The sequence below is a fragment of the Entamoeba nuttalli genome (genome assembly GCF_000257125.1).
Source record: "Entamoeba nuttalli P19 unplaced genomic scaffold asmbl_2071, whole genome shotgun sequence".
In the NCBI taxonomy this organism is placed as follows: domain Eukaryota; phylum Evosea; order Mastigamoebida; family Endamoebidae; genus Entamoeba; species Entamoeba nuttalli.
The window spans coordinates 3601-28079 of NW_008575051.1; the positions used below are offsets into that span (position 1 = coordinate 3601).

The window sequence follows — 24479 nt, forward strand, 5'->3', positions numbered from 1 at the left end:
GTAGAAGAGGAAGTCAAAAAAACTAATATGAAAACTATTTCTTATATGGGAAGTGTTGTTGATACTACTGCTGATTGGGGAAATGATTTTATATTTCCAAGTAGTAAAAAAGAATCTAGCGCTATCGATATCTCAACTCCAGCGACAAATATAGATGATTGGGATAGTGATTTTGGTTCATTTTCATCTACTACTCTTCAACAACCTTCACAACAAAATAATGGAACATCTGTGTTGAATGGTGATGATTGGGATACTGATTTTAATTTCTCTCCTGTAAAAAGTGATGACAAAAATAAAAGTCAAAGTTCCTTGAAAGTAGAAAATAAAACAGATGATTGGGGAGCTGATTTCTCTTTTCCCGAAGACCTCTCTGTTCAACCAGCTAACAATGATAAGAAAACTAATGTTAATGATGATTGGGGAGATGCTTTTACTTTCCCTACAGAACCTAAAACAAATAAATTCATACAAAGTAGTTCAGAAAAAGCTAATAATTCAAAAGATATATCAGGAGATGATTGGGGAGATGATTTTGGATTTCCTGAAGATCAAAAAGATGGAAAAACAAATACTACTAAAGGAATTGATGATTGGGGTGACGATTTTATTACTACCCAAGAACCACCTAAAAGAAAAACTCTTGCAGGAAGAACTTATGTAGAGCAAACACTTAAAAAAAATACTGTTACTGAATTAACTAGTCAAGGTAAACAAGTTATTGTTGCTAAGAAAGCAGGAGGAAAAGAAGTTGCAATTGGAGTGGATGTGAAACAAGGAGGAGGAGTTATAGATAAACCATTTTTAGAAGAAGTGCCTAGTTTTGATGATATTGATGCATTAGATACAAATGATGAAGCAATGAAAAAGAAAAAAGAAAAGTTTATTAATAAATTAAAAGAGTCAGCAAAATTAATTGAAAGTATTACAAAAGAAACCCCACATAAACTAGAAGTTCTTATTGATGAATTATTTATGCTTAGTGAAGACTCTTCATTTACTGATCTCTCAGGAGTTATACATTCAGTTGGGCTATTTTCAATATTAGCTGTACTAGAAAAAGAAGAATTTGTTAATTGCTTTCCATTAAGAGTAAAGGCATTACAATTGATTAATTCAGTTATGGGAAAGAATTCTATGGTGAGGATGAATATTGTATTATCTGGGTGTCAAAGCATTGTTAATTTTGGATTAGCTCATGGTAAGTCAAATGATTCCTATATGAAAGAGTTAATTAAATTTATTCAATGTGTAATGTCAGACGAAACAAATAAATATCAATTAGCTCAGATGTTTATTAATTGTGGTGGATTATCATTATTTTATCAAGTTTTAACACTTAAATATGATGGAAAACATCAAACAACGATGAATATTATATTAGAAGTTATCAGTAAGTTTGTACATTCACAGAGTGATATTAAAACAAGAATAGATTTCTGTTCTCGTAATATTATTACATTATTATTCATTAAATATAAAGTTATTGAAGGATTGCTTCAATTTGTTATTCAAACATTTGTAAATAAACAATATGGAGCTTCACTTCATGCAATAACAATTTTAATTCAAATCATTGATGCTGTACTAAGAAATGAAACACAAATTAAATTAATTGTATGTCAAAAAATTGCAGCAACAGATTTATTAGGAACGTTATGGAGAAATATGGATAGTTCTAATATCCCTAAAGGTGAAAGTGATGATGGAAAAGATTATATATCTATTCAAGAGGATGTATTATTTAATGTATGTAAATTATGCAAAATATTAATGACAGACTCAGATTCAGACACTATCACAATATTGTTAAATGCTAAGATTATTTTCTTTATAGTTAAAGTATTATTTAGGTGTGATGCTGTTGATCCACCTGAATCAAAAAAGAATAGACTAAAATTTATGATGAGAAATGGATTAATTAATAATGTTACACAATGTTTAGATATGTTATGCAGTTCATTACAAGTAAAATATAAAGTATGTTTAGAGTTATCATCTTATCAAGGAATTTTTGTTTTATTAAAGAATTTTTGTATTTATGCTAAGTCTAATTCTAAAATTATTGAAGAAAACTCATTCAATATTATTATTGATGTTAGTCGTTCATTAACAAAACAACAAAGTTCAAGCGATTTTATAACAAATAATGCATTAGAATTCCTTATTAATTATTCAGCAGGAAATGTACTTCGACCTCATGTTTTTGCTGCTTTCAGGGCACTATATGAATCAAATAAGAAAAAAGGATTAAAATTATTATCAGAAGCTAAATGTGTATTACATTTATTAAATACTTTCAAAAGATGTAACTTTGCTGATGGAATTTGTGCATCAGAATTAAGAGATTTTTGTTCAATGTTAAATGATCATGATGAACTAACCTTGATGTATTCTAAAACTACATTTTTAAGAGGGACTGCTATGATATTAAAAAGTGTACCTTGTGACCTTATTGAAACAAAAAAGAATTTTGCTATGTTATTAAAATCACTTATCAAAGCTAATCCTAAACCAAGCGAAATACAATTTAAAGAGAAGGTTTTAGTTGACTTAGAAGAAACAATGAAACAAAGTGAAATGGAAGGAAAATTTGTTATAGTTGATATTGTTGAAGAATGTATTGCATTGATATTAGAACCAAAAAAGACAAAGACAAATGAAAAGAAACATAAAAAAGATGAAACTAGTTCACTAGAAGAAAAGAAAAAGAAAGATGATGATGAAAGTAAAACTAAAGTACCAACAAAAACATCACCAAAAGGAGATAATAGAGCACATAGAAGAGGTGTCTCATTTGGTAAGTTCGGTAATTCAGGTCTTTTTGGAAAACATGACTCTAGCGAAAACTCAGAAGATAAGTCTGAAGAACATATGTCTTCTTCTAAACAAGACAAAAAGATTCCACCAAGTCCAGAAACACCTTCGTCATCATCACAGTCACCAAGTTCAACTAAAGCACAATCACCACGTACAAGTAATCAAAATATTATGGGTTCTGTCCCATTAACTACAAAAATTACTAATGTCCCAACATCATCAACTAGTTCAAATTCTAAATTTGCACAAAGCACTCCTGTTAATAATACTCAATCTAAGTTAAGTAGTAATAGTACATTAAAAGGAAACGGTACATTACCTACACGATCTTCTGTTGCTATGAAACAAACAACCCTAATTGAAAATCAACAATCAATTTCATCTAAACCAAAACGTTCATTCTTCTCATTTGGTAAAAAGTAATGCACTTCTTTCATTGTTAATTTCAATTATTTTTTAATTTAGTCTTTAAAAGTATTAATTTAAAACAAAATAAGTAAAATTAAATTCAATTCCAAATAAACCAATTGTGAATATTCTTTGTTTTCTGTTCAAATGAATAACATAATGATATTAATTGGTCTTGGATTTCCATTGGACATACTGAAAATATTGGAGGAATAGAAGAAGAAGAAAGATTTAATGATTGAAGAATGTCTTTCATATTTAAAGCATTTTCTTCACTTAGTTCATTAGAATAGTTGCATTGTTTTAATAAAAAGATGATTATAATACTTAAAGGAATTTGATTCTTTGTTGATTCAATAAATGAGTTGAATGAAACAATATATTTTATTGACTCGATAATCACTGGCGTTAGTTTTATAGCATTTCTTCCTTGAAGTAATTGAACAAAATAAAATATACAACTATCTGTTATACCCCATTTTTGAATCATTTTATTCAATAATACCAACGAAGGTCTACTATCAGAATAGAAAGTGTGTGGATTAGAAATTTCGGCTAATATTGTTTCATATACTTTTCTTGATTTAAATGAATTAGGAAGAGAATAATAAAACGAAGTAGATTCTGCTAAGGCTTCTAATAATAGTATTGTTGCTGTAGATGGATATTCTTCAAGCCTATTCATGAAATTAAACGGATTTAGTGAAATTTTACACTCATTTCGTTTAAATAAATAGGAACTGACTACCTTCCATAATGGGTTAACTTGTTGAACAACAACCATTATCATTTTAGAATATAGTATTGCAGTTGGTGCAGATATTTGTTGGTTTGCAGTATCAATTGAATTCCGGAAGATAAACAAAAATGCTTGAATGAATGAACGTTGACAAAAACTATAAAACGTTGTTTTTATTTTAAGAATATAAAGTGTTTTTTGAAGAATAGAATATCCCATTTTTCTAATATTTTCATCTTCTGCTGCTGTGGCTATCATAGCAAATGATAAAAATCCATTGTAAATATATGATCTGGGTTGAAAAATATATTTTTTAAAGACAATGGCTCTGTCTAATGTATGGTATGTTAATGGTAAAAGATAACATGGATCATACGGATATTCCTCTTCTGTATCTTGTGTTTGTATTAAGACAGAAAGATCTTCTTCATTACTCTTTCTTGAAAATGGAAAATGACTTAAACTATATTCCATATCTTTTTTATTAAAGAATATAGTATTGTCAAACATTCTATTGATTGATGTTTTATAGTCTAGTCCATGTCTTCCTGCAACCAATGGTAATTTTGGATATAATGGTGAGTATTGAATAATTAAATAAAAAATCATTCTATCTGTATTTGACATTGTCCCATTATAACTCTCATATATCATTTTCATCATATCAAACGTTGGATTATTCTCTGATTTTTGACCATATAATTTTATTAATAAAACACTAAAGTCATGGGTTATTGGTAATTCCCATTTAGGTTTGAAGGATGTTTCTTGAATTTTTAATAATACTTCTGACTGAATATCTTTATTTTCTATGACGGTAAGTAATAATGAAACAATACCATAACCATATCTGGTAGATTGAATTGTATCAATAATCAGTTTAATCCATTCTTCATTTGATAATAATATGTTATAATTGACATATTTTATTATGCAACAACAAATATGAATTAATTCTTTATAATATTCATTCTCGTGTAAAGTAAAGTTCTTAACTTGTTCAATAACTTGTTTAAAAATAACCTGTGACTTATCCCCAAGAAAAGAACAGTCTTTAGTTATAAGAGCTACAAGTGTATTAAAAATAGTATGTTGAGTAATATCCAATGATTCTTCAATTGGATAATATACTCTAGTATACTCTTTAATAAAAGACAATGTTGGTTCTTCACAATATGTAATATACTCTTTTAATTGATTAAATATTAAAGGATTAATAAAAACTTTTTGTGTATTTAATACAACATGAATTTGTTCTAATGTAAGAGTAATCCACTCATGTTTATTACTTCTAATAGACTCTTCCAATAGTAAGTTAAGATAAAGTGATGTTTCTTCTTCTTGAATATTTTGATTACATTTACTTAACACAAAGTTAATAGAAAGTGGTGTCTTATTATTAATTGAATAAATCATTAAATTAACTGGAATTAAAATATCTTTGGAAATATTTTCAAAAGAGTCAATTCGTTTGATTGGACAATTATGAAGTACTAATGACTGAACAAATTCTTTTTTGTTTTGAGCCAAATAAGCAATAATTTGTAATGTTTGCTCTTTTTCTTCATTCCAAATTCCTTTCCAATACCATTCAAATAAATGTTTATAATTTTTTAATTTTAATAATCCAATTTTTAACTTTTGAATAAATGATTTATTTTCATATACCTTTAAGAGTTGTTCTTGAGAATGTGGAAGTAGTTTAATTAAAAGGAGATACGTTTTCATAACACATTTATTAATTTTCATTTTACTTAAATAACTACCAAAATATTTATTATAAATTATCTTTTTTATAACTGTTTTTTTTGTAATATTAAATAATGTTTCAATAAGAATATTTGATGGTGTTAAATTTGTATTATTACAATAAAGGAATAACTTAGATAATGTAATATAATAATTTTCATTTGTTAAAAATGGATTAAAGAATGGGATAATTGTTTTAGATATTGTCTCTAATAATTCTTTACTCATTTTTTTCTTTGAAGAAAATATAAGTAATAATTCAATAAGATTATTTGCCATTACTTTATAAACATTTGAATCAAATAATTTCCTTGTATGATTTAATTGTAATAAAATATTTGTGACATGTGAATCAATTACATCACTTTCAATAGAAAATTCACGATATTCTATTTGACTAATTAATTCTTTAATTTCTTCTTTTAAGTGATATACAACATCCCCATCGTCTATTTGTTTAACTTGGTATTTGTCTCTTAAATATTGTTTTACTTCTTCATCAAATATCATTTCATGTCTTAGTCTAAAACAACATAATAATAATTGAATTCTCTGAAATCCTTTACTTTCTTTCATTAATGAGATTAATGTATTTTTACGATCAACAGGCATTTCTGTTTCTTCATCATTAAGAAGGGTTTGATAATATATAACCATACATTTTTCTTCATTAGTTTTACCAATACCAATTTGATGACCTAACAATATAAAATGGAATAAAGCAGGAAGATCATATTGAGCTGGCATTTTTTTATAACAATTTCTTGAATCAATAATTGATTTTAATGTTTTTGAATGAGTTGCTTTACTAAATTTTAATATAGAACTAATGTCATTTCCTAAATTTGATCTAAAGATAAAGCTTTCATATGGAGAGTATTTGAAAATTATCTGATCAAGAATTTTATTATATTCATCTCTAAGTAAAGGAAAATCTTTTATTAATTCATTTACTCTTAATGAAATAGGAATAATCATTGCAGGAAATTGTTTTTTCGCAATAGAACTTGAAGTAATATTACTAATCCAGTTAATAGATTCTCCAAGTTCAGCAGCAAAATGCAGTCCTCTATAAAGAACTAATTCATTACTTGATTCTAATGAACGTAGAACTACCTGTTCCATTCTTAAAGTTGAATGATGAAATACAGTTGGACTTACTCTATGAAGAATTTCTAATGTTTGTAAACATTTTATAAAAGCAAAGTTTGAAGATTGAGAAGTAGCAAGAGCATAGATTGAATGTGCATCAGGAAATTCTTGACAAATACTATCCATTAATATTTGGTCAGCATGAGTAGATTGTGCATAAACCTCAGTTCTTGAAGCCATAGCAAATAGAATTAAAGCGGCTTGATATTTAAATAATTTATTAAATGAAGCAAGTTTAGAAATAGCAGTTTTAGGAATAAAAATTAAACATCCTTTAATAAAATCATAAGAAGAAATATTAAGAGTATTAACTGGTAATTTCATAGTATTTAACATTTCTAATAAAAAAGAAGTTTGAATATAAGTGGGTAAATCATTAGTAAAATTGAATCCAAAATTTTTACTACTTAAATACATTTGAGCAACAATTGCAGGTTGATTTTTAAAGATAGATATCATTAATTTTCTTGTTTCTTTATGGTACATATAAAAATTTTCCATTCCATTTACAAGAGTATTATAATGTATTGGTTTATTTGTAGGAATTAATGGAGTAATATATCCAGGAATAGTATAAATCATATATAAAAATTCTTTAAGTAAAGGAATAGGTTGAGGCTCAATAAACATATTATAGAGTGTTGTTAAAATATTTTTCTTAAAAAAGAATGAGAATTGTTTATCTTTTAAATATGGTGATTTTAACATTTTAATTAATGCTTGAAGTAATTTTGTTTGAATATCTTCTGTATCATTTATTGCATCTAAAATGAATAGTGATAATGGATTTGCTGTTGTTAAATAATCATTTAAATATGTTAATGCAAATTTAGAATTACATCCATCTGATAAAACATCAATAAATTCAACAATTACTTCTCTAAAATCTGATATTTCTCTTTTAGAAGCAACATTAAAAATATCTTTCCAAATTGGATAAGTAATACCAACTTTTGCATAAACAAATTTAAACATTTTAATATCTTTTCTTAATAAAAAAATTATTAGTCTAAGACATGCTATTCTTGAATGAAGACGTGAACTACTTAACCATTTCATAAAATTCGTTAATAATTCGCCAAATAAATATGACACTGTTGTTTGTAATACTTCTTTCTCTTCTTCTAAATTCATTGAAAAAATTTCTATTAAAACATTTATTGCTTTCTCTTGAATAAATCCAGGTGTTCCATTTGCATTCATTTTGAACGTGTCTACTAATTCATTACATCGTGGTGAATGTTTTAAATAATATCGAATCATTGAACCATCATTTTCATGACTTTTATATTTTTGTACATATTCAATTAACTCATCTAATGCGGAATTGACAATAGAATTGTCTTCATTTAATAATCGTGCAAAGACAAGTTGGTTTTGCATGAATATCTGTGATTTGCTTTTTGTGTTTTTTCTTTTTTTTTTTTTAATACCAAATTTTTAGAATTTAAAATTTATATTCTCACAACCCTTTTTTGTTATTTAATTTTTTATTTTCTTTCCATATTCTTTCATTATTAATTATTTACTTTCAAATAAAGTAATAAATCTCTATTTTTGATTAACTTTATTGTATTATAGTAAAACTATTTCTTAAACTAGAAAATAAAAAAATAAAAATCATCTAATAATAAAGAACTATTAAAATATTTTAATAAAATTAATAGTATCTTTAGTTATTTAACTAGTTAAAAATAAATAATAAAAATATAAAAAAGTAAAGAAAAAAATATAATACAACCAAAACCAATTTAAAGGGAGGACAAGGGCCCTAAAAGAGCACTATTAGATTATTTAAAAAGGATAGAATGAGATTAAATCTTCGATGAAAAGAAATACTGCTACATTATTACCTGCTGCTCGAGTTAAACGTATTATGCAAGAAGATGAAGAAGTTGGAAAAATGTCAGGGAATGTACCGATGGTTATTGCCCGTGCAACTGAATTGTTTTTAGTAGATCTTATTAAAAAAACAAATACTGTTGCGGAAGAAAAGAAGTCGAAAAGTGTTAATTTATCACACTTACATGAGTGTGTAAAAAATACTCCTGTTTTTGATTTTTTAATAGAATTGATTGAGGCTAAAATGGCTGAAAATCCACCAGAAGAACGTAAACGTTCAAAAAAAGATTCAGGTGATGAGGCAATTACCTCATCAAAGAAACGAAAACTGGAAGAAGATTAATAAAGTCTACAAATTAAAATTTAATGTATTTTTCTTCATATTTTGTTTTTATTTTATTCTAAAAAATTGTAGTGAGAATTCTTATTTTCTGTTAAATTTCTTTAATAAAATGATATTTAATAAAAATTTGAATAAGTCAATTCTGTGAGTATAGAACAAAAGTAATATGATTCAAACTATTATTTTAACTATAATAGAAAATAATTCATTTATTTTTGTCATTATCAAGTGAAATTTACTCACTTCAATGAATATTAATATAAATTATTATAAACATTTCAATGAATATAGAACAAATGACTAACAAAATAAAGAAATTGTTGAACCAAATTATGTAGTCATAACTACTAGTTAAATACTTCAAATAAAAAGATATTAACAACAAGAATTTTATATCAATGAGAAGAAAAATTCTTTCTTGTATCAAATTATCATTCTTAAAATCAAGGCACAAGCAAAAATAGTCACATTTACCCAAAGAAGGATTAATTTAGAGAATTATTATTGGTTTTTGAACAGAAAAAGTAAAAAAAAAACACAAATGAAACAAATGTTATTTATTTGTTGTAAGTTGATGGTAATGAAATTAATTTTAATTGAAAAATTACATTCAGTGTATAGAAAGTATTTTTGTTGTATTAAATGATAGTATATTTTTAAGACTCTTTCATTTAATAAAGTCTATGTTATTCTCTTCAATAAATAATACATCACTCAAGTCATCTTTAAGACATTACATATATAGGTATTAAGTAACTTGTTTCATTAAACAAAATATTTCAGATAAACTCACTTATAATATGATTAACAAAGTCTATTTCCTTAATAATACAAAGTTCCTGTTTCTGATAATTAGAGTTTTAACTAACAAATTAATATTTGTAATAGTTTTTTTCTTTGTATAAATGAAAATGATTAAAAAGAATTAATTTATGTAAAAAGAAACTACAAGATTTATATATTAGTAAATGTTTAATATTTGGCAAAAAGAATTTGATATTCATCATTAACACTAATCATATAATTAATGTCATAATCTTTTTCTTCAGGCCGCCCTCGAGTTTCGATATTTCTTTTTTGTTGAAGAGGATCACTGCAATAGAGGAAGAAAATACAACTTTGCTTCCTTTTCAAAGCAATAGAAACTTGACCCTTTACTAATTCAAAAACACCTTGAATAGAATATTTACAACTATCAACTCTAGTAAAATGACAATCATCAAATCGAGGAATGTTATATAAGTCATATAACTTTTCAACTCGGGCTTTTAAATCCTCAAATTCAAACTCACTTATCTTACCATTTCTATAAGATGCAGCTGCAAAAATGTTAATAGAATCTGCTGGACTTCTCTCCATAATTACATACTTTTTATTTTGTGCCTGTTCCATTTGTTGTCTATAACAATCTATAATACTTAATTGAAACTCATACACTGATCCATTACCTTTGAGTGTATCTTCTAATTGTTTTTTAGCTTCAACTGGTTTATAGTCAACATATTCCTTTACAAATATACTTTCTCCTTTTGGTAAACTTCTTTTTAATCTTCTAATTAAAGTAGACTTTCCAACTCCAACACCACCAGTAGCAATGATAAATTGTTGGTATTTCATAATACCGTTATTTGATGTTTCTTAATCCTAGTTTCTTCTTTAAATATCTCCTTCGTTTCTTTTTTTTTTTGGTTAAAGTTAATAAACCTTAATTTTCCTTTATTTTTTCTTTATTTTTAGAACAAAAACGAGGGCATCATATTTTTTACTTCTTTTTTATAACCAATTTAGGAGAAAAGGATGAAAAAAGTAACGTTTTGTTTCGTTTCTTAGAAAATGAAATACAAAACATAATTAAAAATCAAAGAAAATTAGTTGATAGAACTGAGATTTCCCTTTAAGTCGTTCAAGGCTTTATTCAAAATGTCATTAAAGTGAGACTCATTCACTCCATCCTCAATTAGTTTAAATTTTTCTAATACTAATTGTTTTTGTTGTTCTGTTTTTTGAGAATTAAATAAAGCAGTTTTATATTCAGTAAAGAAGACAGGGAAATGTTTTATAAGTTGAACTAAACAATTTACTCCTCTTAACTGATTTGAGCCTTCTGTAAATAGCATTGTTTCCATAGAGGCTTTCATCATTTCTTTGAAATAACTTTGACTCTTTCCAATTTGAGACTCAAATGAAGCAAAATTTTCTGTTTCTCGTGTTTGAACTGAGTCATAAGTATCAAAAATCTGAGATACAATCTTCATGGATGAACGAATGATATTTGGATCAGTAGATTGTAATCCATTAATCAATATCATCAATAATTTTTGGAATGTGTTTACGTCAGAAGAAAAGATAAATCTATATAATACACTAAACATTCCTTGAAGTGTAGTAAAGACAACTACTCTAAACTTTGATTCTTGGAAAATTTTATCTAATGGGATTGCAAATAAAGTTAACATGATACATTGCATTAAAGAAGGTAGAGCAGGGTCATTATAATAAATTAATACTCCGTATGGAATAAAATTACCAGTCAAGAAATTATTAAATATAGTAAATATTCTTGGAATAGAATTATCAAATAATTTTTCTGGTAATAATGGTAATAATGGTATAATAATCTTAATAGTACTAACTATTGCTCTGAATAATAAAATAGCGTTAGGAGATGAATTAGAGAAGTTGATTCGATTATACGTTGAATTAGTAAATTGAACTAAAAATTTGAGAGTATTATATAACAATAATGGACATTGTCTTGTTGTAACTTGATTAAAGAATAATGAACCATTAGCATCCACTCCAGCAAATAATACATTTTCATAGTAATCAAAGAAGAACCATTCAAAGAATTTAATATACTGGGATGCAGTAGTTGCAACAGTTAATAATCCCTGTAAGTCAATTAGAATAGATAATAACATATCAACATTACTTACTAAATCATTATTAAATGTACCCGATTGAATACTTGTTATAAGGAATTTCAATTTTGTATCAAATGGTCTCATAAATTGCATAAAATCACAACTCTCGTCTTGGAATAATATTTTACCAAGAATACTATAATATTTTCTTCTTAACTTAACTAATTCTTCATTAGTTGTTGATTGAGATAAGAAATCAAAATACCTATTAGCATGGTTTTGCATTAATTGTTGTGTAAAAGGTAAAGATGCAATAAATTTACTTTGTGAACAAGAAGAAACAAAAAGTAAGAATGTGTCTAATGTTTTATCAATAAGTGATGTATTTCTTGGGAATGACGTTAGATTAAATGAAATTTTTTGCATAATTTTACCAACTATATCTTCAATTTTATCTATTCCTAATACTTCTCTTAAAGGTTGAATTGTATCAGTTCGATATTGTGATGCAGAAATATATAAATTCTTAAAATTACCAAAGAATTTCATATATTCAAATTCTACTTTTACTTCAATTGATTTTTGATTTGTTTTGTTTACATAATTTATGATTGAATCAGTTAAATTCATACATCTGAAAATTTTACCAACTAATGCAGCTTGAATTTGTTCATTATCATTTCCATTACTATATGTTCTATTTAACATTGCATTCATTACAGTTAATAACCAACACATTTGTGTTTCTAATTTTTTTCTCAATGGAGAATTATAATCAGTAGCATTAGATATTTGTGATAAAGTATTTACAATAACTTCTATACGTTCTGTTAAAAATCCAGCCATTTCTTTATATTGTGCTTTTGCTAATGAACTTAATGTTTCCATATAATCTTGTAATTTAAATTCTTCTTCATCAATAACAGTGTCATCATCAGAATAATCCATTACTTCAAAAAATTGTAAGACTGAATTAACTAATGCTTGAGATAAACATAATGCCGTTTGATTTAATAATGTTTCAGTTTGTGTATCTCCATTAAGTTGAGTAGAAGTAATGACTTTGTTCCAAAAAGAAAGTAAATAAAGAACAGCATTTTTATTATCTGACCAGTTATTAAAAGTGTTAATAGTAAATTGAGAAAAACAACTGATATGTTGTGTTGTAATAATTTGATGAATAGGATGATTAGTTTTTAATCTATCTAAGAATCTACAAAAAACAAATCGAGTCTCTGAATTATCTAAACCATATCCACTTTGTACAATTTTTGATGCACCATCAATTAAACAATGTTGTAATCCTGATCCATCTGCTTGCCTTGCCCATAATGATTTTCTAATTAAAGAGATATATCCTATAGTATCAAGTATAATTGTAGTTAATGGAGGTTTACAATTGAAATATACATTAAATAGTTGTTGAACAAAAGTAATATCTTCAAAAAAGTTCTTCCAGTCATTTGGTATTTGAACCGTATAAATATCTTCTGTTGTTTCATCCATATTCGTTCCAAGGAAATTATATTTAAGACATGAAAGCATTAATTTCATTGTTGATAACATTAACTGTTCAATATTTGATGGTCTTTTTTGTAATAGTAAATTAAATACTTCTAAACTTAATGAAAAAATATCTTTAAGACAATTGTCTTTATAATTAATAGTAGCTTTACGATTAGTACAGTTTTGTGTATTAGACATATTATCAGTTAGTTCAACTAATAAAGTAAAGACAAATGGTATTGAATTTGGATCTTTTAATGCATTATCTTTTAATCCATTGATAAAAGTTTTATTTTGTGGGTCATCAAACCATGTGGCCTTAAGAAGGTCAACAAAGGTTTTGATTGCAATATTAATTGTTTGTGAACTTAATGAACCAATTCTTTTAGATAAAAATTCATAAATGAATTGTTTAATTTGAAGTTTTTGTTCCATTGTAGTAGAAATTGTATCAGCCATTTTTTTAAATGATTTTAATGCATGAATCTATTCGTGACTTTTATCCTATCATACACTCTTGTTAGATAAAAAAATTACAAACTTGTGCATATATGTTATTACTTTCAACTAATATTTGTTGTGACTGTGTTGGACTGAAATCTATTATTTGGTTTGTTTGTGCTGAATACATTTGGGTTGCAAGTTGTTCAAGTTGTTGAAGATTCATTGTATTAACACTCATGTCAATCACTTTTCTTTCTTTTGAGTTTTTTTATTTTTAATTATTTTTACTTTTTAACAAAATTATAATTTATAATTATTTTATTATATTCCCTTTTTTATCTTAAAAATAAATTAAATAATATTTTTTTGTTTATGATAAACATCTGAAGAACATAATCATTATATATATGATGTTTACTTAGTACTTCTTAGAACATCAGGGTTTATTAAATTTAGAGACACAACCCAGATATAATAGCCTATTTCTTAAACTTATATTTGATTATAAATGCCTTAGTGAATGTTTCCAGTGTGATGAAAAAAGCTATATTATAGTCTGATAAAACCAAATATAATAAGTGATAAATACCTCTTTTGCATTTAATCTGTCTTTTCATGAATTTAGCTAAAATGGAACAATAACAAGGAACTTTTTAATGAACATAAGAGAAATTATGTGTAGTTTTTTGATTTACATGATTGTTTATTTGAGATTTTTTACAAGAGACAATATCTATTTATTTTTTTTTTTACTTTTATTTGTTAAAAAAAAATAAAATTATTTTTTTTTTGTTATATAGTTTAAGATTAAGTTAAGTATTATTTTGCTATACTTAAACATAAAGAGTCATGTTAAAATTTAGTATATCAAATTTTACTCCTTGAAAATCAAGTTGTAAAAGAAAGAAATGATTGTTAGATAAAAGAAGTTCACAAATTTTATAATTTCTTCTATTTATTATTTAAGAATTATAAGCAACCTTTAATTATTATATCATTCCTTTATTTCTTTTTGACTGTTATTCTATCTTTTCTTATTTTTTTATTCTAAACATCCAAAAGTTAAATATTTGAGTGTTTTTTTATTCAATTTATAATCAAAGTTCATTAATACTTACTAATAAATCTAAATATATGATAAGAAATATATGATAATGATTTTTAATAATAAGATATTCTTCAATTCCGATTTTTTGAAATATTTTTTTGGTATTTCCATAATGAAATACTAAACATTATAATTTTTAGAATATCATTTAGACATACGAAAAAAATTAAAATCATTTAAATATCTATTTAATATAAAAATGGAAATAAAAAAAAAAGAAATAACTTTTTATTAAAAGAATTTCTTATCAAACAAAATATTTATTTTCATGATAAATTTCCATTTTCATAAATTATTTTTAACAATTAATTAAGTTAATAGAAAATAAAATTATTCATGAATAAAAGAGATTCTAGACATACCTTTTTGAAAAGAAAAATTTTATGAGATTTATGTGTTATTCTATTATTGAATAAAACAAACCAAAGTTAAATGAAAGTATTACTGATTTTAGAATTTATTACTTTTTTATTAATTTTGTAGAATAATATTTAATCTAAAAGAAAATTAGTTATTTAGCGTATTGTTTGAAATAAAAGATATAAAAAAATATTCTTTTGAAAATAATTAGTACGAAATAATATGTTATGACCTAAAGAAGAGGAAAGGCTCTTTTCATATATATTGAAAATAACAGAAATTTAAAAAGAAGTTAGTTTTTCTAAGAAGAACTGAAAATTCTAAAGATGGAAGCACCAAAGATCCTTACAATCTCCGTCAACCAAGATTTTTCATGTTTTGCCATTGGAACTACTTTTGGGTTTCGTGTGTTTGGAATAGAAAATGGTAGATTTAGAGAACGGTTTAAACGAACACTAAAAGGGGGAGTTGGAATTATAGAACTTTATCATAAGTCAAATATGTTAGCATTAGTTGGAGGAGGAACAAATCCAGCGTATGAACCAAACAAAGTAATTATTTGGGATGATTACCAAGGTAAGCCATTTGGGATATTAGATTATCCAACAGAAGTAAGGGCAGTTAAATTACAAAAAAATTATTTATTTGTTGTTGTAGACAAGAAGGTTTATGTATATAATTTTAAAGACTTAAGGCCTTTATATCAATATGACACTGGAATGAATAATAAAGGGTTGATTGCAGTAAGTAATGACGATGGCAAAATGATCGCTTTTCCTTCATACCAAGAAGGAAGCATAAAATTAGTTAATTTAGAAACCCAAAGTGAAAGAGAAGTACAAGCCCACATTCATATGGTTTCTACAATGGCATTTTCACCAGACTCACGATCTTTAGTTACTGCAAGTGCACAAGGAACATTATTAAGAGTATGGGATACTAATACACTAAAACAAAAAAATGAATTTAGAAGAGGTCAAAGTCAAGCAGATGTATATAGTCTTAATTTTTCACCAAACAGCGAACTTATTGTCACAAATTCAAATCGTGGAACCGTTCATATTTATGGTGTTGAAGGAGATTCAGAAAATTATAATAGACCAAGTAGACTTTCATTAATAATGAAAGACACAGGGTTGTATAGTAAATGTGAATGTACAATAGAAAGTGATGTATTTACTCTTGTATTCTTTCATTGTCCACAACTTCAACATATCAGCATTATTGGTATATCTCAAACAGGAAAATTTATAAAATATCAATTAACAAAGAAAGAAGATCAACCTGTGTTAGTATTTGAAGAAAGTTTACCATTAGATCCCATATATAAGTGATTCATTCATTCATTATGATGTTCTTTTTAAAACTATTAAAATATAATATTTTTATTATTAAAATATAAATAAAGAATAACAAAAAAAAAACTTAAAAAGAATTATTGAAAGAATTTAATGTCTAATAACAACTCACGACAAGATGACTTTGATTTGTTTGTTAGGTTTATTTAGTTTTAAACTAAAAAAGAACAAAATCTAATTATAAGAAAAAAAGAAGAACAAATTGAATCAACACAACAAACAGATTTTAATTCAAGAATGGATTTAATGTCAAAACAACAAAATGAAGACCAACGATTATTTGAACAAAAATTAAAAGAAGCAATTAAAGCAATGAATGAAGTTTGATAAATTAAAATTATTAAATAAATAAAATTAAAGGTAATAATAAAAAAATAGGAAATAGAATCATATAAAAGTGCTCTTGAAGTTATGAAGAAGACTTATGTTCATTTATTGGATGAAACTAGAAATGAAGAAGAAAAAGGATTTGATGTAGTTATGGGTAAAGAAACAAGAGATCAAAAATTAAAAGAAATTCAAGAAAAGATGATTGAATTAAATACTCTTTATAATGCCAAATCAAAAGATATTAAAACGGTTATTGAAAATGCAGCAAAAAAATTAAAATTTGAAGAACTAAAACAAATGAAAATGAGAGTACAAGAAATGATTAATTCATTAAAAGAATATAAAAGTATTATGGAACAAAATGCAGAAAAAAGTGAAGAAATTGCTAATACACAAAAAACATTAAATCAACAATTAGGATATGTATTAAATAAAAAAAAATTAGTTACTACAACTAAAGAACAATTATCTCAATTCATTAAAAATAAAAATTCTGATGAAATAGAACGTTTATATCAAATTCATTGTGATGAATTTTTCCAATGTGAATTAGAACCAAATGAATGGTTAAATATCCCTTTAATTATTCTTAATAATATTGAAACTCATTGTTCAACTCTTAAAGTTTGTTTTTATTTATTAATTATTTTATTAAAGGATTTGATATTTATTCTTAGATTGAAATTGTTATTGATTCTTTGGAAAAATTCGCTGAAGTACAAGGATCTTCTCAATTATCAAATGACTCATTATCTATACTTAATACTGTTAACTCTCATCTTAGTCATTTAATTTCTTCACCATTAGCTATTCAATGTCCAAATTCTGTTACAGCGTATCGTATTTCACAAACAATATATGCAGAATATACAACAGCTTCTCCAACTGTTCCAACAACTTTCTCTCTTTAAAGTAGATTGGATTGAATAACTTCTTTCTCTTTTAAAATTAAATTTTTTTTTTCTAATAATCCTTTTTGAATAATACTGTAGTTTTATTCCACAATAACTTTTTCTTTAAAAACTAAAAAAAAAATTTAATTGAAAAATAACTTAAAAAGACTATATGTCACTGTTATCAAATGACAATGGATTTGTTATTTATATAGATATTATTGAAGCAAAATTAACTGAAGAATGTCATTGTTTTGTTGAATGTAATATTAATAATGAAATAGTAAGAACTAAATTATCACAAAAAAGCATTAATCCAATATTTAATTTTCGTGCAGGTCCATTAACTTCATCAAAGAAATTAATTTTTTCATTATTTAAAATTAAACGATTTGGTAAAAAACCAATAGAAGTTGGATCAATTAATATGAAAACATCTAAGTTAGGAATTGATATTCCTATAGATGAATGGATTTCTGTTATTTCTCCTAAAGGTATTGTTGCTGCTTTACATTTAAGACTAACAAGATCTGCATTAACTAAACCTCCACGAGTTAAAAGAATTGGAGAACGTTGGGTAATATTGCGTACATTTGATCGTTTTTTTGAAGAATCTCCTATTCCTTTACCTTCAAGAAAACATTATTTACATATTTCTAAAACTAAACAAAAACCAAAAGTATTATGTTCTCCAAATGGTATGTTTCTTGGTGTTGCAGCAATAGGACTTTGTGATGTTATGGAAGATTTAAAAATTTATTTTAGAGATGAAGAAACTCCTCAAACTGATCCTTTACTAATTCCTTTTTCTGGAGAAATTAAAGAAATGTATCCATCTCAATATGATAAAATACCATCCAATATTTGGCTTTTTTGTTTTCCTGATGGACTTAGATTATCAGAATTTCCTATAGAAGCAGAATTAAAACCATTTGTTATGACAGATGCTGATGGGACATGTAGATATGCTATGTTCTTAGTTAGTTATGAAAAAATGAATGAAAGTGAATCAAATGCATTATGTAAACGATTAGATTGTAAAATTAAAGAATTATATTTCCCAAGAGCATTAGCTTTATTTTGTGAATATCCATTATTTAATGAAATGAGTGAATGGTTATGGGGAATTTATAATAAAAACTTTTTAAAATGTGGGAAAATAGGGAATAGTGCAGTTTTTGATGCATTTGATTCAATTTTTAATAAAACACAACCAATTGTATTAGGAAATTCTCAAGAAGTTCAAATTCATCAAAAGAAAGTAACAATAACATTTCCTAAAGGAAATGATTTACCAACATCTCCATTTATTCTTGGAGAATTGTTTTGTTATTTTAATAAAACTACAATTATTCAAATATTAACTTATATTCTTCTTGGTGAAAGAATTGTTTTTACTTCATCAGATAATGCATTATTAGTAAGAACAATTGAAAATTTTAAATTATTAATATTTCCATTACAATGGGTTTGTGTTTGTGTTCCAATTCTTCCTAGAATATTATTAGAATATTTAACATCACCATTTCCTTATATTCTTGGACTTCCTAGTTCATATAGAGCAGAAGCAGATCCAATTTTTAAAGAAGAAGAATTAATTCTCATTGATATTGATAATAGTGTTATTCATAGTTCAATAAAACATGTTACTCCAGACCTTCCATCTTCAATTACAAATACTCTTTTTGAAGATTTACTTCAAATTACTATTATTGATTTTGATTATTCAACAATAGATCCATGGAACCCACCAATACCATCAAATATTTCAATACAATTATGTTTTTTTAAAGCAGTGATTCAATTATTATTAAATTATAAACAATTTATTGGATATACTTGGATATCAAATGAAAATGTTATTATTCATTTTAATGATGATCAATTTATTTTATCACATCCATCAGAACAAATAGATTTCTTAAAATATCTTACTGAAACACAATCATTTAAATTCTTTTGTGAAAGTTATTCCAAAATTACATGTTCTGTTGTTAATGAATGGATGGAAAAAAATATTTATAAAAACAGTATTTTAACTCTTACGAAGTTTTATAAAGCAACAGAAGAACATCCATTAATTTTTGACAAAGTAAAAGATCCATTTAAGTTGAGTAACATTCATATTGATACTTTTGGGTTATTAAATAATGTAAGAAACAAAGAAATTAAAAAACCAATTATGTATTCTTATTGTCTTGACTCTTTAAAAGTCCAAATAATAAATAATAAAATAGAACCAATTATTGGATCAAAGTTTATTGACAAATTAATTAAATTAAATAATTGTGGTCCTCCAATTCCAGAAATTGGAATGCTTTTTAATGATCTTAGTGATATTAAACAAAGATATAATTTTTTAAAATATCTTCAAACAAAACAACGTTGTTTTATTTTAAAAGAATTTGGTCCAGGAAATGTTACAAAAGAATGTGCTTTAATATTAATAGAAATATTTAAAACTATTGGTAAATTTTGTGTATCACAACATGACAGAGTATGTGCAGTATTAATGCTTCAAATATCAATTGAATTATGTAGAATAGAAAATATTGTTCAAGAACCATTATGTATTGCATTAAATGGAATGCCATTATGGGAAGATTCTATGATTTGGATACAATTATATTATCAACAAATAAATGAATCTAAAGCCAAAGTATTAAATATTAAAAGTGAAGAATTAAAAAATAAAATTCCTTTATTATCTTTTGAAGAAAGAAAAAAATTTGTTGAGAAAGAAAACCAAGAAGCTATTGGTATTATTCATGAAATTGCAAAAACAATGAAAGATATGAATATGTCAAATGATTTTATTAATACATTTGTTGCAAGAATAAGTACAACGTTACCATTTTCTGATACTAAAAAAGATGAATTAAAATGTATTATAAATGTAATAACAAGAATCACAATAGTTCCAGATACTTTTGAACCAGATAATATTTATGACTCTATCTATTTTTAAATAAAATATTAAATTCAACAAAATTTTAAAAATCAAATTAAAAATTTAGGGTTTCGTTTATATGACAAAAAAAAAATTTTTTTTTTTTTGGGATTCTAAAGATCTATTATTAGTTAATCTTAATTTTATTACATGAAAAGAATTGATTCATTGATAAGTGATAAAAAGATGGTTCCTTTTGGTGGTGACGCATACGAATACATCAAACTTACAAAAACTAAAACCCCTAAAAAAGATGAAAAGAAAACAACCACTCTTGAGAATAATCAAGTAAATATTATATCAAGTGATAGTGAAGAGATTAAACCTAAATTAACAAGAAGCAAAGAAAGAAAAAGGAAAGAAGAAAAAGAATTAAAAAAATATAAGGAACAAGCAAGTTCAAATAAACTTCAAATTAGGCAGGTAATTACTAAATATATTCCTGGTTCAAGAATGGTTCATTTAAGTAAAACATTCAAATATTTTGTTCCATCTACAGAATTATTCTTTGAAAATTATCCAATTGATAAAAATATGTACTTGGTTCGCTGGGATAATTATTCATTACTTGAAGCAACATGGATCTTAGAGTCAGAAGTTAATGAAAAAATTGATAAAAATGGATTAGTCAAAAGGTTTGAAGAGTGTTGGACTCTAGATAAGTCATGTGTTTATAATGACTGTTTATATCCACGCCAACAACTTCATTTGTATCCTTTTGTAGAGAAAATTGTTCCAGCTAAGTTATTAGTTCCAACAAAAATTTTAATGGAATTACCACAGATAGAAGACGCTGGTGAAAAGACAACTATGTATCGTGTAAAATGGCCAGGGACATTTGAGTTATTTATTAGTGAAGAACCAGATACCTTTTTTACTAATGAAAGAACAAAACAATTATTGGATCGATGGAAATTTAAACCAAAAGAATTTCCTCTTCAACTGACTACCTCACAATCTGATTGTTTATTGACAATAAAAAGAAATATTTCCCAACACTATGAGACATTGATATATGGTGGATATGGTAAAAGGACAACTGTTTTATGTTATTTATTGTTTAGACTAAGAACAACTAGTTATCCTAAACCACAACTGATTATTTGTGATGAAACTTCTTTATCTTATTATTATAACCAATTGCCATTTCTTTTTCCTGGAGTTCCAATTACTTATATTGTTAATCCTTCTAATGACCCTCAAATTGAAACTGTTTTTAATTTGGAGTTATATGATGAAGATGAAAATGTAAAACCACAACTTGTTCTATTTTGTTGTAAAAGTTTTTCATTTAAAAAATTTGTAAAATTTGACTGTGTATTAATTGATGTACAAAAAGAAGAAAATATTAATACAAAATTAATTAGAACAGGAATTTGTGACCATTTAATAGCTGTTGCACGTGAGAATTGTGATATGAAACAACTTGTTACATTCTTAAAAGAAAGGTCTAATAAAAAATTAATTGAAGTTGAAATGAAACGAGAGACTAAACCACAGTTAAGTAGATTGTTTTTAATGTTAAAACAACATACAAAACAATCATCAATTTATCAACAAACAATCTCTGATTTGAAAAGAACAAAAACTGTAAATGCCTTAAATGAAGATTTAAGTAGAATAATGCTCTTTCCTAATATCAGTACTTTTGGAATTCAAATAAAAGGAATTAAAATGACAACGGCAGAAAAAATTGTTCGTGGATTAGTTGAATTAAATAAAAAAGTTATTATTGTTTCAGCAATTCCACAAATGAATGAGGCATTGTCACAAATTTTTAAATGTAAGGTTATTAAATGGGATAACTTAGTTTCTACTAATAAAGATATAAGTTTAGAATTCAAAGAAATACCAACAAAAGATGAAAATAAATTAGAAAGAAATGTTGTTTGTTTAGATCCAAATTCATATGAAGAAGGTGTTGAACTTTCAACTGCAGATTATCTTTTAATGCTTGATGATGATTATACTCTATCTAAAATTGATGAACTCTGTCAAACACGAAGAATAGGAACAATAAAAGATTTAAAAGTTATTTACATTGTAATAGAAAATAGTTATGATGAAACAAATGCACTTTCTATAATAACTAATAAAAACACAAACCAACCAAGTAGAAGTAATGGACCAGTACAACCTCTTAATAGCATAACAAAATTCTCTGAATATGAAAAATGTTTAGAAGAAATAACACAAGCTAAAGAAGGAATTACTATTCTAAGATTTGGAACTGAAGAAGAAGTTAATACTTTTAATAAAACAAAAGAAGAACAAACCCAGAAAGAACAAACGGAAGAAATAAAGAAACAAGTAGAAACTGATAACGAATCTAAAAAACAGAATCAATTATATGTTAAAAAGAAGTCACTGAAAATCCTTATGACTAAAGATGGTATAAAAAATATTGGAAATGAATATTTAGAAGTTATTGATGAACATAGTAATGAAAATACTAATAATAATGAAAGTACTAATAATAATGAAAATACTAATAATAATGACTATGGCTCTAATGAATCAAGTGAAGAGGAGTCTGTTGAAATTATTGAAACAACAAAAGTTAAATCTGTTCAGAAAGAAGAGCAGGATAAAAGAAAAAGAAGTAAAGTTGATGAATATATCAAATCAGATGATTATCAACATATTGATGAAAGTGATGAAGAAAATGCTAGTAAAATTATTAATAAAGAAACTCAAAAAATTTTAGAAAAACTTGAAGGTATTATTTCACATGAACAAATTAGTAGCGAAGAATGTCATAAAGTAAGCCAATTAATTATATCTTTACTTGAAAGATTTGGTAAACATTATGAAGATTGGCCAAAAGGAGTATTTCAAATATTCAGCACAAAAATACAACGACTTTTACCATCTGTTATAAAAGACTTAGACAAAATAAAAATGAGTGAAGAAATTAAAGATAGTCATGAAAATTATCAAAAAGTAAAACAAGCTGTTGAATCAATTCAAAAAGTGAAACTAAATCTAGATAATATTCAGCCGTGTAAATGGGGAATTCCATGTGATTTATTATTACTAAAAGAAGTAAAAAAGTATGGACTAGAATCACCAAAATTATGGCTTAAGAATGATATATTAAATTTTATGATTCATAAACTTGGAATATTAGATAAACAACAACAAATTAACTTCGTCCTTGAACGAACTAAAGTATTAATTAATTCATTGAAAACTCAATCATTAAATGAGCCAAAAGAAGTAGAAGAATACCATAGCAAAAGAGGAGTGTCTGAAATGATGTTAAGTGATATATCTGAAATTAAACCAATCCCAACACCAATAAAACAGAAATGTAGTAGTGTTTCAACACAAAACATCACGAATAAAATTACTCCAAATGATAGCTTAGAAACATCAAAAAAACCAAAAAAAATATCAACACAAAGTAATAGTGAAAGTAGTTCAGAGCTTTTAGAACAACCATCATATCTCTTAAAAAAGAAATTAAGCAAAATAGAAAAAGATAAATAACAATTTATTATATTATTTTATTAAACAAAATTAATTAATTTTCTTTAGGTTTGAATATATTTTTTTAAAATTAAAAATGAACAAAAAGAGATTAAATTAACCACTTTTATTAAGCACCTTT

The 24479-nt window shown here is 25.3% G+C and overlaps 10 protein-coding genes across 10 annotated transcripts in view; 7 read left to right on the top strand and 3 right to left on the bottom strand.

The window, feature by feature from the left end:
* ENU1_007890 (serine/threonine protein kinase, putative) overlaps nt 1-4 on the top strand; it is a gene marked incomplete at both ends in the record, with an annotated part of 2049 nt that extends 2045 nt beyond the window's left edge. The window contains one exon of the mRNA XM_008856591.1: nt 1-4. This exon is cut by the window's left edge and continues 2045 nt beyond it. Coding sequence (XP_008854813.1) covers nt 1-4 — 4 coding nt within the window.
* Nucleotides 5-27: 23 nt separating this feature from the next.
* ENU1_007900 (serine/threonine protein kinase, putative) lies at nt 28-3243 on the top strand (the record flags this gene model as incomplete). The annotated part of the gene is made up of 1 exon (XM_008856592.1): nt 28-3243. One exon carries the CDS (start codon nt 28-30, stop codon nt 3241-3243), a length of 3216 nt encoding a protein of 1071 aa, XP_008854814.1.
* An 85-nt stretch (nt 3244-3328) lies between these two features.
* On the bottom strand, nt 3329-8251 carry ENU1_007910 (hypothetical protein; the record flags this gene model as incomplete). Its single annotated transcript, XM_008856593.1, has 1 exon — nt 3329-8251. One exon carries the CDS (start codon nt 8249-8251, stop codon nt 3329-3331), a length of 4923 nt encoding a protein of 1640 aa, XP_008854815.1.
* Nucleotides 8252-8693: 442 nt separating this feature from the next.
* ENU1_007920 (CBF/NF-Y transcription factor family protein) lies at nt 8694-9053 on the top strand (the record flags this gene model as incomplete). Its single annotated transcript, XM_008856594.1, has 1 exon — nt 8694-9053. The coding sequence occupies one exon, from the start codon at nt 8694-8696 to the stop codon at nt 9051-9053; it is 360 nt and encodes a 119-aa protein (XP_008854816.1).
* Nucleotides 9054-10025: 972 nt separating this feature from the next.
* On the bottom strand, nt 10026-10670 carry ENU1_007930 (hypothetical protein; the record flags this gene model as incomplete). The annotated part of the gene is made up of 1 exon (XM_008856595.1): nt 10026-10670. The coding sequence occupies one exon, from the start codon at nt 10668-10670 to the stop codon at nt 10026-10028; it is 645 nt and encodes a 214-aa protein (XP_008854817.1).
* A 251-nt stretch (nt 10671-10921) lies between these two features.
* Nucleotides 10922-14105, bottom strand: ENU1_007940 (Ran-binding protein, putative; the record flags this gene model as incomplete). Its single annotated transcript, XM_008856596.1, has 2 exons — nt 10922-13909; nt 13965-14105. The coding sequence occupies 2 exons, from the start codon at nt 14103-14105 to the stop codon at nt 10922-10924; spliced, it is 3129 nt and encodes a 1042-aa protein (XP_008854818.1).
* A 1556-nt stretch (nt 14106-15661) lies between these two features.
* Nucleotides 15662-16669, top strand: ENU1_007950 (WD domain, G-beta repeat-containing protein; the record flags this gene model as incomplete). The annotated part of the gene is made up of 1 exon (XM_008856597.1): nt 15662-16669. The coding sequence occupies one exon, from the start codon at nt 15662-15664 to the stop codon at nt 16667-16669; it is 1008 nt and encodes a 335-aa protein (XP_008854819.1).
* A 117-nt stretch (nt 16670-16786) lies between these two features.
* On the top strand, nt 16787-17934 carry ENU1_007960 (hypothetical protein; the record flags this gene model as incomplete). The annotated part of the gene is made up of 4 exons (XM_008856598.1): nt 16787-16824; nt 16879-17014; nt 17072-17647; nt 17701-17934. 4 exons carry the CDS (start codon nt 16787-16789, stop codon nt 17932-17934), a joined length of 984 nt encoding a protein of 327 aa, XP_008854820.1.
* A 154-nt stretch (nt 17935-18088) lies between these two features.
* ENU1_007970 (DENN domain containing protein) lies at nt 18089-20884 on the top strand (the record flags this gene model as incomplete). Its single annotated transcript, XM_008856599.1, has 1 exon — nt 18089-20884. The coding sequence occupies one exon, from the start codon at nt 18089-18091 to the stop codon at nt 20882-20884; it is 2796 nt and encodes a 931-aa protein (XP_008854821.1).
* A 132-nt stretch (nt 20885-21016) lies between these two features.
* ENU1_007980 (hypothetical protein) lies at nt 21017-24358 on the top strand (the record flags this gene model as incomplete). The annotated part of the gene is made up of 1 exon (XM_008856600.1): nt 21017-24358. The coding sequence occupies one exon, from the start codon at nt 21017-21019 to the stop codon at nt 24356-24358; it is 3342 nt and encodes a 1113-aa protein (XP_008854822.1).
* Between the last annotated feature and the right edge of the window lie 121 nt (nt 24359-24479).